General features: G+C 39.2%; 1 protein-coding gene across 1 annotated transcript; it reads left to right on the forward strand.

Annotated features, from left to right (window-relative positions):
* The first annotated feature begins 406 nt into the window (after positions 1-406).
* On the forward strand, positions 407-2,990 carry LOC124943067 (putative disease resistance protein RGA1). The gene is made up of 2 exons (XM_047483630.1): positions 407-712; positions 816-2,990. The coding sequence occupies exons 1-2, from the start codon at positions 407-409 to the stop codon at positions 2,988-2,990; spliced, it is 2,481 nt and encodes an 826-aa protein (XP_047339586.1).
* The last annotated feature ends 10,198 nt before the right edge of the window (positions 2,991-13,188 follow it).

Below are 13,188 nucleotides of genomic sequence, written 5' to 3' on the forward strand. Positions count from 1 at the left end.
CTTATACTTAATTCTTCATGAGAAAAGATTATAACTAAAATACTAATATTAAAGTAATTTTATAGTTTAGGTCATTAGATCAGTTTTATTGTGAATTATAAAACTTTGTTCCCATACATTGCACTAATTTTGATCATGTCCGGATTTCAAATTTGTATACATTGCAATCTAATTTTCTTTTAGTCAACAAGCCACTTGGAAATAGATCTATTTTATTTTATGAATGGAGCATTTAAATAAATTGATCATATGTCCGGATTTCAAATTTTTATACATTGCAATCTAATTTTCGTTTGGTCAACTGCAGCATCAGCACATGCTTACAAGTATCAAAGTGCGGCCATTTTGTATCTGATTTATTTGAACTTCAATTCTCAGATTTCATTAGAGAGAGAAATTAACCACCATGGCTGATCCAGCAACTATAATCAGTGGTTTGCTTTCAAACTTGTCACCTCTGATTCAGGATGAATTCTCGTTGCTTTGGAGTTTTAAGAAGGAAGTTCAAAAGCTATCCAGCACGCTAACTTCAATTAGTGCCGTTCTTGAGGATGCAGAGAGAAAGAAGGACAAGGACAAACAAACGGAAGATTGGTTGTGGAAGCTCAAAGATGTGGCGTATGAGGTTCGAGACATCATGGATGACTGCACCTATAAAGATCTTCGTCTTCAAGTCAACAGGCGTAATGCCTCCTCTTCAACCTGTATCCAGGTAACCAACTCAATAACCCGTCCTTTTAACAGTACTAGGACACGTCTAAAAGTTGGTCACAAAATTAAGGATGTTCAAGAGAAGCTTAACCAAATTTCTTCAGAGCGTCAAACGTTACATTTACGTGAATCTATTGATGACAAGTTTACTAGTCTGTTGGCGTGAAACCATATCTCTTTCTAGTTGTAATAAAGTATATGGGAGAGATGTGGAGAAGAAAATGATTATTGATATTCTGGTCAATAATACATCTGGTGCTTGTGTGGATAAAAAACTATCTGTTCTACCCATTGTTGGAATTGGGGGTCTAGGTAAAACAACACTTGCTCAAACGGTATTCAACGACGAGGAGATTGCTAAGCATTTTGAAACCAAAATCTGGGTTTGTGTTTCTGATGAATTTGATATTCAATTAGTGATGAAAGCCATCTTAGAAGAAAAGGCGGAAGCACGCTTAGAAGAATTGCAGATAAAAGTTAGAGAAAAATTGTGTGGGAAAAAATATTTGATTGTATTGGATGATGTTTGGAATGAAAACCTTGAGGCATGGGATCAGTTGAGATCTATCTTGGATTGTGGATCAAATGGTGCGTTTGTCCTTGCCACGACACGGAAAAGAAATGTGGCAAAAATTATGGAAACGATTCAACATATACGGATATCATTGCTCTCTGACGAGGATTGTTGGTTACTCTTTGAAGAACGTGCATTTATGTGTGGGACACCAAAAACTCACAACTTTGTTAATATTGGAAAAGAAATAGTTAAAAAATGTAAGGGTGTTCCCTTAGTTGCCAAGACATTTGGAGGTCAAATGGGCTTCAAAAGTGATATAAATGAATGGTGTAAAATAAGAGATAATGAAATATGGAAGATATCTCAAAATGAAGAATCTGATCTCTTGCCTATTCTAAGGTTGAGTTATTATGAACTCCTTTATCATTTGAGAAGATGTTTTGTATTTTGCGCTATATTTCCAAAAGATGCTTTAATAAAAAAGGAGAGATTAATCCAATTATGGATGGCCCATGGTTTAATTCCTACAGATAAGAACCAAGAAGTGGAAGATGTTGGGAATACAATTTGGAAGAACCTATGTTGGAGATCCTTTTTTCAAGACGAGAAATCAGATCGGTATGGAATGTATGAAACATGTAAGATGCACGATCTTATGCACAACCTTGCCCAATCTGTTATGAAAGATGAATGTTATAGTTTGGATGCTAATAGCTCAAATGATGGTTTAAAACGAGAAATTCGTCATTTAACGGCAATGTTTGATGAATTTGTCAAAATATCATCTCATTCTCTTAAGAAAATTGGAGGGTTGCAATCACTAATGCTCAATGGCAGAGATGTTTATGGAAATGTCACACAGCAGATTTGTTTGAGTGTCTTGAAGAAGGAACTTCCGGCTTTACGCGTTCTTGAACTGAGCTACTATAAGCAATATCAATATCAAGATTTGCATTACATGGGATGTCTAAAACATCTAAGATATTTAGACATTTCCAATAATTATGAGATAACAACATTACCGGATAGTATTTGTGATCTCTTGAACCTACAGACTTTGAAACTCAATCAGTGTTCTAATCTTGAAAGTTTGCCCAAAAATATGAAAGACCTTATTAGTATGCGGCATCTTGATTTGGAGGAGTGTGATGAATTAAAATATATGCCTAAAGGGATGGGACAATTGAAACATCTGAAGACGTTAAACTTGTTTGTGATAAGCGACAAGGAGAAAAACTGTCAACTAGATGAATTAAAAGAATTGGATATCGGCGGATCATTGAAATTGATGAACCTTGGAAGAGTTAGTGATGCATCTATTGCAAGAGGGGTAAGTATGGCTAAAATGTCGAGTATCAATGAGTTGGAGTTGGAATGGACATATGATGATAATGAGAACAATATGAGTACTAGAGATGAGAAAATTGGTGAAGCTCTAGAGGTTTCAACTGCAAGGCTGAAGATATTGAAAATGAGTCGTTACAAAGGTGTGAATCTCCCTAAATGGCTTGAGCTTAAGGGCTTGGACCATGTGAATAATATTGCTAGTAGCAGCGATGACAATGAAATGATAGTACTATTCCCTTTGTTAGAGAAACTTGTAATTGATTGCATGAACAATTTGAGAGAATTGGTGTCACCTAGCTGTTGGAGTACTAGAGCATTCCCTAATCTATGCAAGATTGAGATATCTTATTGCCCGAAGCTAGGGGCTTTGCCACCGCTTCTCAAATCACTCAAAGATGTAACTGTTTGGGGGTGAATGTTCGGATGAGTTGTTATATAGCATTTGGAATCTTAATGGTACTCTCACTCATCTCAAACTTAGTGAATTGAATAATGATGTGGAGCATGGAATATTCACCGTCAACAACAACATGAATGGAATTGAAATAGTGTTATTCCCTTTGTTAAAGTATTTGAATATTTCTTTGTTGAAGAATTTGAGGGAGTTGGTGTCTCATAGTGCCGGAGCATTCCCTAATCTATGCAAGCTGAAGATACATTATTGCCCAAAGCTAGGGGCCTTGCCACCGCATCTCAAATCACTCAAAGAGGTATATATTTGGGGTGAATGTTCGGATGAATTGTTATATAGCATCTCAAATCTTAGTGCTCTCATTCATCTCTCTTCGTGATATGAATGAAAGAAGTGTTTTATTTGGAGCTGGTTATATGGCATTAATGTTTGATGATGTGATATCATCATCAACCTCCTTTGCATCAACCTCCTTTGCACAATTAGGAGGAGTACGCTCAACTTTCCAATCTCTTCAATCTCTGTTTGTTTGGAGGTGCAAGAAGCTAAGGCGTTTGTTTGATGAGGGAATGATATCAAAGATTAGTGGCTGCCAGAACAAACCCTTCATCAACTCTCTCACGCAATTGATTATCTGTCGATGCCCGGAATTGATGATATCAGTTGAGGAATTTGTTGGAAACCTCAATATTAATAATAATTCACTACAGAGATTGACTATCTGGGGTTGTCCTAAGTTGGTGTCTTCAGAAGAAGCGGACGATGTTATCGCACTCCTGCGTTCCCTTCGAACCAGACTTAAATTCTTCAGAGTAGATATTCTATTGGAAGAGGAACAGAAGAAGCATAGTCAATTAAAAGGTACGTTTATAAATAATAATTATATTCATCTGATTAATTGCATCTATTATTTAATGACTTGTAAGAAATTTCCTGACATACATACAGTGATAACCTAAAGGAGTAGAAGACTCAACAAGGAGGTACGTACCTATATAACTAAACTATAAGAATTCCTATTTACTTGAAGTTCAGAGTAATGGTTTCTTATTTCTTATTTGCTTGAAGTTCAGTGTATAAAGATAATCTATTGGAAAACAAACACGAAGAAGAGCAGAGCATACTGACCCATATAACCAAATTTGGTATGTATCTAAAGAGGTGGTTATGTTTGAATTTGATTCAACTACCATAAATGTTTTAAATGTCTCTATTAATGCCTCCCCCAGGCTTGAACAAGATGATATTAGAGACAGCAAAAGACCAAGGAGCTTTATGTCATGTTAAAATGTGTATGTATCTTTCTTTCTTTACACTATTGTTTTCCCTAAATCTGAAACATTACCTTGTTCTGCTATATATAAATTCTTTTGTGACTCTAATATCAGAGGCTGCATCTAGAGGAGACGCAATGATTGACCTTTACGGGTGGGTTCTTTATAAATGAAATATAATTTTCCGTAATCTAAAGTACTTATTAATGTAAAAATAAAGTATTCTATTAATATATATAATGCATGTTGAAACTCTTAGATATCTTTATTTATTCATTTTATTAACTCTCTAGAATTTGAATAGTCATTTATTGGTTTGTTGTGAGTGTTCTTCAAAATCATCATTAGGAACAACCCTAGAAATTAAATTTGAGGTGGGCTTGAATTAATGTAATCTCAAGCTTTAGCTTTAATTCTTATATTTGGAGAACGATGACTAAAATTTTCACTAGATTGAAATATAAAATTAAAAAATCTTCAATAATTTGATTTTGGATGGTAGAGATAGTGGGTGGAGGGCTTTTATTAATTTTATGATCTTTTTTTCTCAAAACAAAAATTGAAAAAATTAATATTTTTTATTTTTTTAATTAATTGATATGTTCTAATTTATATATATATATATATATATATATATATATAATTTATTAAACAATATTATTTAGACAAATAATTAAATGTTTTAACTCTCAAATTATATTTATATTGAATTTTAAGATAAATTCAATTACTCATGTTAAATGAGTATTTTATTGAACAATTGAAATGTAAAGTTAAAGAAAGGGGAAAAAATTAGATAAATATTTTATCGAATAATTAGAGTGCGAAGAAGAAAAAGAAGTAAGTGACCTTAGAATAATAAATTTTAAAGTTGTACATTCAATTAAACAAAAATAAAAATTAATTTTAAATAATTAAGTTGTCAATTATACCAATTAATAAGATAGAATTAAATTAAAGAATTAGGAAATAAATTTAAAAAATGAGATTCTATTTGCTTAGAATTAAAATATATATATATATATATATATATATATATATATATATATATTAGAAAAGTTAGATGCAAATAATTAAAATATAAAAAATAAGTGGAATAAAATGTAAAGTAACTACTTGTAGAATTACCGAAAATTAGAGAAATTAAGGGCTATAATTATAGATAGATTAGGAGACATGCATTGAAAAGGCAAACCTTAAGCCCATGACTGCGTCTCTGAACTTTGTTCAAATGAGTGTTTTACGAGTTCCTCTCAATTGAGTGTTCTTTGAATTTTTGACCGTTGATCTATTTAGGTACTTTGTCAAATTTGTTGTGTAGTGATTTTAGTGTTGAATCACTACTAGATTTGTTGTACCCTAGGAGATAGTCATCTACGATAAATTTCAGTACAAAGGGAGATAATGGAACTGTTTTAAGAGAAATGTTTTAAACACATGCTTCGAATTAACCTCTTATTCGGTGATATTGTTCTACATATATATTGCATTTTATTTAATTTGTTTGTAACATCATTATATATTTATTTTTTATTAGTTAAAGACATATTTTTAACCTATTCAGATATCATTGCTCTCTGACGATGATTGTTGGCTACTCTTTGAAAAGCGCGCATTTATGTGTGGGACACCAAAAACTCCAAACTTTGTTGATATTGGAAAAGAAATGGTCCTTTAGTTGCCAAGACATTTGGAGTCAAAAAGTGATATAAATGAATGGTGTAAAATAAGAGATAATGAGATATGGAAGATATCTCAAAATGGAGAATCTGATCTCTTGCCTATTCTAAGGTTGAGTTACTATGAACTCCCTTATCATTTGAGAAGATGCTTTGTATTTTGCGCTATATTTCCCAATGATGCTCAAATTAAAAAGGAGAGATTAATCCAATTGTGGATAGCCCATGATTTAATTCCTACTTATAAGAACCAAGAAGTGGAAGATGTTGGGAATACAATTTGGAAGCACCTGTGTTGGAGATCTTTTTTCAAGACGAGAAATCAGATCGGTATGGATTTAATGAAACATGTAAGATGCACGATCTTATACACTATCTTGCCCAATCTGTTATGAAAGATGAATGTTATACGTTGGAGGCTAATAGCTCAAGTGATGGTTTAAGACGAGAAATTCGTCATGTATCGGCAATGGTTGATGAATTTGTCAAAACATCAGTTCGTTCTCTTAAGAAAATTGGAGGGTTGCAATCGCTAATGCTCAATGGCAGACATGATTCTGGAAATGTCACACAACAGATTTGTTTGAGTGTCTTTAAGGAACTTTCGGCTTTACGTGTCCTTGAACTGAGCTGCAATGTGAAATATGAATATTTGCGTTTAGAATATGTGGGATGTCTAAAACATCTTAGATACTTAGACATTTCCGGTAATAAAAAGATAACAACATTACCTGATAGCATTTGTGATCTCTTGAACTTACAGATTTTCAAACTCAATGAGTGTTCTAAGCTTGAAAGTTTGCCCAGAAATACGAAACACCTTATTAGTCTCCGACATCTTTATTTGAAGGATTGTGATGAATTAAAATATATGCCTAGAGTGATGCGGTGCGAGTCGAAGAGGCGTTTATGCGAAAGTTGCAGCATCCGAAAATATCCCGCAAGTGTCAGATTTCGACGATTGCCTAGTGTTTTTCGGGCGGAAACGTGGTGCTGTGAAGAAGTCATGTCTTTGCCATGAGGTATGATGGTTTAAGGCCATCTGACGACGTTTAGGGGCTCAAAATCGCATTTTTATTAGTTTCGGGTGTTTTTTGCAATTTATTAAAAGTTGTTTATTTCTTTTGCAAGCTAGGGTTTGAGTATTTAAAGAATCTTAAAACACTTTGTTATGGGAAGATTATTAATCAGAAAACGAGGTTTCCTCAATATCTATCAACTTTCGGTATTCGTAAGAATCAACGAATCTTGATAAAGGTTCATCCTAGCCACGCACGCTGCATCAGTTGGTATCAGTTTCCAGTCGACCCTGAGGTATGCCGCCCCGAAGACAGCCGCGCAACCCTACCCCTGGTGCTGATGATGGTGACCTTGCTGAGTTGCGACGTGAAAACGCTGAGTTTCGCCGTGATAACGACGATTTGAGGCGGCAGGTTGAATGGTTGACGCAACGGATGGATGCATCTATGCACATGCATCACCCTGAAGATGATGTTACGGTGACAGATGAAAACCCTTTCGGTGGTCTTCGGAGTCGATCCCCTGAACGCCCCAATCATCGCTGGGAGCAGGCTTTCAGGGTGGACATCCCTAAGTTCGATGGTAGTCTACCACCGGAAGAGTTTATTGATTGGCTTTCTCAGGTTGAAGAGATTCTGGATTTCAAGGAAGTTCCTGCAGATCGTCGTGTACCCCTTGTTACGATCCGCTTACATGGTCGTGCACAAGCATGGTGGTAGCAGTTGAAACAGACACGTGTTCGTCATGGTAAGGCAAAGCTCACGAATTGGGACAAATTCAGGAAGCATATTGGGGCTACGTTTCTACCATATAATTACGAACGTAACCTGTACCAGCGGTTCCAGAATCTTCGTCAGGGTTCTCGTTCCGTGGATGACTATTCCACTGAGTTTTACACCTTTGTGGCTCGTGTTGACCTGTCTGAGTCCCCTCTCCAGTTGGTTTCTCGCTATATTGGTGGCCTTCGCCTCCAGTTGCAGGATATTTTGAATATGTTTGATCCCTTGACTGTTTCTGAGGCACATCAGCGTGCTTCACAGGCTGAGAAACAGCTAGCCAGGCGCGGTTCGGGTAGCTTTGGAAAACAGGTTGTCCCCACTAGTGGCATTGGTTCTTCTTCCCAGCCGGCCCATCCCACCCCAGCCCCCCCTCGCGGCACTACAGCCCCCCCGCAGGGACGTCCCGGTGGCTTGCGTTGTTTCAATTGTGGTGAAGTTGGCCATCGCCAAGCAGAGTGTCGCAACCCAAAGTCCACCAATCGTGGTCTTTTTACTGAGGTGGATGATCCTGACTCTGCTCTTCCTTCAGATTCAGCCCCAGTGTATGATGTTTATGATGATGAGGCAGCGGAGGAGTATGTTTCTGGTGATGTTGGCCCCCTTTTGGTGATTCGTCGATCATGTTTAACCCCTCGTGCTCCTGACAACGAGTGGTTACGCAATAATCTGTTCCATTCCACTTGTACCATCGGTGGCAAAGTTTGCACCTTCATCATTGATGTTGGGAGTTGTGAGAATGTGATTTCTGAGGTTGCAGTTTCGAAGCTGGGTCTGTCCACTGAACCTCACCCCAAGCCTTATCGCCTGTCCTGGCTGAGTCAAGGTACGGATGTTACAGTTTCCAAGCGCGTACTTGTTAATTTTTCCATTGGTTCCCATTATCGTGATGTTGTATATTGTGATGTGGTTCCTATGGATGCTTGTCACCTTTTACTTGGTCGCCCTTGGCAGTTTGATCATTCTGTTATACATGATGGGCGTGCTAATACCTACACGTTCTTATTTCATGGTACCAAGATTGTGTTGATGCCAAATCAGCCCAAGAAGGGTGCTGCCCCCACTCATCATGCGTCCCCCCCTGCCACCTTGTTGTCTCGGGGTCCTTTTCAGACCGCCATGGTCGAATCTGGCATGGTGTTTGCTCTATTTTGTTCGCTGATTACCTGTGGTGCTAGTTCTGAGGTGCCTACTCCAGTGCAGCCGCTGTTACAGGAGTTTGCAGATGTTTTTCCTGAGAATCTGCCTTGTGCCTTGCCTCCTTTGCGTGATATCCAGCATCACATTGACTTGGTTCCAGGTGCTGCCCTACCCAACCGTCCTCATTACCACATGAGTCCCAAAGAACATGAAGAGTTGCGTAGACAGGTGGAGGACTTGCTGGCTAAGGGACACATTCGAGAGAGCCTTAGTCCCTGTGCTGTCCCGGCCCTTCTTACCCCAAAAAAGGATGGGTCTTGGCGTATGTGCATTGATAGCCGTGCTATCAACAAGATTACAGTGCGTTATCGATTTCCTATTCCCCGGTTGGATGACTTGTTGGATCACTTGGGTGGTGCTTCTGTGTTTAGCAAACTGGATCTCAAGAGTGGATACCATCAGATTCGTATTCGCATGGGTGATGAGTGGAAGACTGCCTTTAAGACTCGTGAGGGCTTATATGAGTGGCTGGTTATGCCGTTTGGTCTGTCAAATGCTCCTAGCACCTTTATGCGTGTGGTGAACCAGGCTCTTCGCCCTTTCATTGGGAAGTTTGTAGTCGTTTACTTCGACGACATCTTGATTTACAATGACAGCGAGGTAGCACACCTCTCCCATCTTCGTGAGGTGTTATCTGTTCTCCGGCGTGACAAGTTCTATGCTGCTTCCTCGAAGTGCACATTTCTTACTGATTCTACCCAGTTCCTCGGTTATGTGGTGTCTCGGGAGGGCCTGAAAGTGGACCCGAGTAAGGTACTAGCTGTCAATCAGTGGCCCCGCCCCTCTTCGATCATTGAAGTTCGCAGTTTTCATGGCTTAGCTTCCTTCTATCGGCGTTTTATTCCTCACTTCAGCAGTGTTACGGCTCCTATCACTGATTGTATGAAGGGGGTTAAGTTTTTCTGGACGGATGATGCCGAGGCTGCCTTTGTTGAGATCAAGCACCGACTCACTTCAGCCCCTATTTTGGTTCTTCCTGATTTTTCCCAGCCATTTGAACTACATTGTGATGCTTCGAAATTGGGTATTGGGGCTGTACTTAGCCAATCTGGGCGTCCTCTTGCTTATTTTAGTGAGAAACTGTCTAGCGCTAAACTTCGTTTCAGTACCTATGATATTGAGTTCTATGCTATTGTCCAGGCAGTCAAACACTGGCGTCATTATTTATTTCAGCGGGAGTTTGTCTTATATACGGATCATGATTCCCTCAAGCATCTTGGTGGTCAGGACAAGATTTCTCATCGTCATGCTTCGTGGGTCTCTTATTTACAGCAGTTTACTTTTGTGATTAAACACAAGGCTGGTGTGTCTAATCGCGTGGCTGATGCTTTGAGTCGTCGTCATGGGCTGTTGGCGGAGATGCGTGTCCATGTACCCGGCTTTGATTCGTTTGTGGACCTCTATCGTGATGATCCTTTCTTTTCTCAGGTCCTCATTCGCATCCAACAGGGGGATTCGAGGGACTTTGTCTTGGAGGATGGGTTCCTTTTCCGCGGTGTGCAGCTGTGCATTCCAGATTGCAGCCTGCGTTTGAGGATGATTCAGGAACTCCACAAAGAAGGCCATGTTGGGCGTGATCGTACCTTCCAGCTTCTTGCAGCTTCTTATTTCTGGCCTTCGATGCGCAAAGAGGTGGGGCGTTTTGTTGCTCGCTGTCGTGTTTGTCAGTTGGCTAAGGGCGCTTCGACTAATGCCGGGTTATACTTGCCTCTGCCTATTCCCACTCAACCATGGTCTGATGTCAGTATGGATTTTGTCCTTGGGCTGCCACGTACCCAGCGTGGTTCTGATTCGATTTTTGTGGTGGTTGACCGATTCTCGAAGATGGTTCATTTCATTCCCTGCAAGAAAACCTCTGATGCTGTGGCTGTTGCACAGCTTTATTTCAGGGATGTGTATCGCCTTCATGGACTTTCTGCCTCCATAGTTTCTGATCGGGACACTCGCTTTGTGAGTCACTTTTGGAGGAGTCTTTGGCGTTTGGTTAATACTCAGCTGAATTTTAGCAGTGCCTATCACCCGCAAACTGATGGCCAAACTGAAGTTGTTAATAGGTCTTTGGGGAACCTTCTGCGCAGTTTAGTTGGGGATCATCCTAAGGCTTGGGATCTGAAGCTGCCTCAGGCCGAGTTTGCTCACAATCATGCTGTTAATCGCTCCACTGGTTTCAGTCCTTTCCATGTGATTTACGGACTGTCTCTGCGTGCTCCTCTTGATTTGTTAGCGCTGCCTAGCAAGGTGCGTCCTCATTCCACTGCTGCGGATTTTGTTGGTCAGTTGGCTCAGGTTCATCAGACCACTCATGACCGCTTGGTTGCTGCTACTGCCAAGTACAAGGAGAAGGCTGATTCGAGAAGGCGTGCTGTTGATTTTGAAGTTGGTGACTTTGTGTGGGCTATTCTGACTAAGGATCGTTTTCCAGCTCATGAATATAGCAAGCTTGCTGCTAAGAAGATTGGTCCTGTTGAGATTGTGGAGAAGATCAACCCCAATGCTTATCGTTTAGGCCTTCCCAGCCATGTGCGTACCTCTGATGTGTTCAATGTGAAGCATCTTGTTCCTTTTGTGGGTGAGTCTTCTTCTGATGAGGATGATGCGGTTCCAGATTCGAGGACGAATCTTTTCTACCCTGGGGGGAATGATGTGGTGCGAGTCGAAGAGGCGTTTATGCGAAAGTTGCAGCATCCGAAAATATCCCGCAAGTGTCAGATTTCGACGATTGCCTAGTGTTTTTCGGGCGGAAACGTGGTGCTGTGAAGAAGTCATGGCTTTGCCATGAGGTATGATGGTTTAAGGCCATCTGACGACGTTTAGGGGCTCAAAATCGCATTTTTATTAGTTTCGGGTGTTTTTTACAATTTATTAAAAGTTGTTTATTTCTTTTGCAAGCTAGGGTTTGAGTATTTAAAGAATCTTAAAACACTTTGTTATGGGAAGATTATTAATCAGAAAACGAGGTTTCCTCAATATCTATCAACTTTCGGTATTCGTAAGAATCAACGAATCTTGATAAAGGTTCATCCTAGCCACGCACGCTGCATCATAGAGGGATTGGGCAATTGAAACATCTAAAGACGTTAAGCTTGTTTGTGATAGGCATGAAGGAAAAAGACTGCCAACTAGATGAATTAAAAAAATTGGATATCTACGGATCATTGACAATTAAGAACCTTGGGAGAGTTATTGATGCAACTATTGCAAGAGGGGTAGGTATGGCTAAAATATCGAGTATCAATAATTTGGAGTTGAAATGGAGATCTGATGATGAAGATTATGAGAGCAAGAGTACTAGAGATGAGAAAATTGGTGAAGCTCTAGAGGTTTCAATTGCAAGGCTGAAGATGTTGGGAATGAGTGGTTACAAAGGTGTGAATCTCCCTTGTTGGGGAAAAACCCTTGACAGAACCACAAAAGAAGAAAAAACAAACTGAAAGAACACTAACAGAATTTGATAACGGAGTTCGGCCAAAATGTTGCCTACGTCTCCGAGCACTAAGGCTATCAATTAATAAGGAAGAAGAGATACAAATTTGGGTGCAATAAACCAAAGAGGGGAGAGTTTCTTTTATACACTAAGAAACTTCCCCAACTCCCATCATCTTCCGATGTGGGATTTATTCTAATTGTGAATATAGTTTCTTTTATATACTAAGAAACTTATTTCACTCCCATTATTTTCCGATGTGGGATTCTAATTGTGCCAAAAACAACAAATCTCCACCTTGACACAATATCCAAATACTAATCTTCAATATTAAAAAATAAACCTTCAGTGCTTCCAATTGGCGCTCTTCAGCGCCGACTCAAACGCGGAACATGTGTACCAAATCTAAACAATTAGATTTGGTTTTCCCCATGTCTTTCATCTCGAACTCTTTACCCAATTGAGCCTTCAATTTTTCAACTTTATATTGGCTCTTTGATGCTATCAACATATCATCAACGTACAAGAGTATATAGATGTAAGACTCATCTTGCAATTTGCGCAAATACACATATGAACTGAATCTGCTTCTTGTGTACTTGTGCTCCATCATAAACTTGTCAAGTCGCTTGTACCATTGTCTCGACGATTGCTTCAACCTGTACAATGATCTGTTCAACTTGCAAACCCAATTTTCTTTATCAGCAACATTGAATCCATCTGGTTGATAAATGTAGATTTCCTCGTTCAAATGACCGTGTATGTCTACGGTCTTCACATCTGGTTGAGCTAGCTCCAAATTCATCTGCGCTACCAAGGCCAACAAAA

This window comes from Impatiens glandulifera, chromosome 6 (assembly GCF_907164915.1).
Source record: "Impatiens glandulifera chromosome 6, dImpGla2.1, whole genome shotgun sequence".
Classification (NCBI taxonomy): domain Eukaryota; kingdom Viridiplantae; phylum Streptophyta; class Magnoliopsida; order Ericales; family Balsaminaceae; genus Impatiens; species Impatiens glandulifera.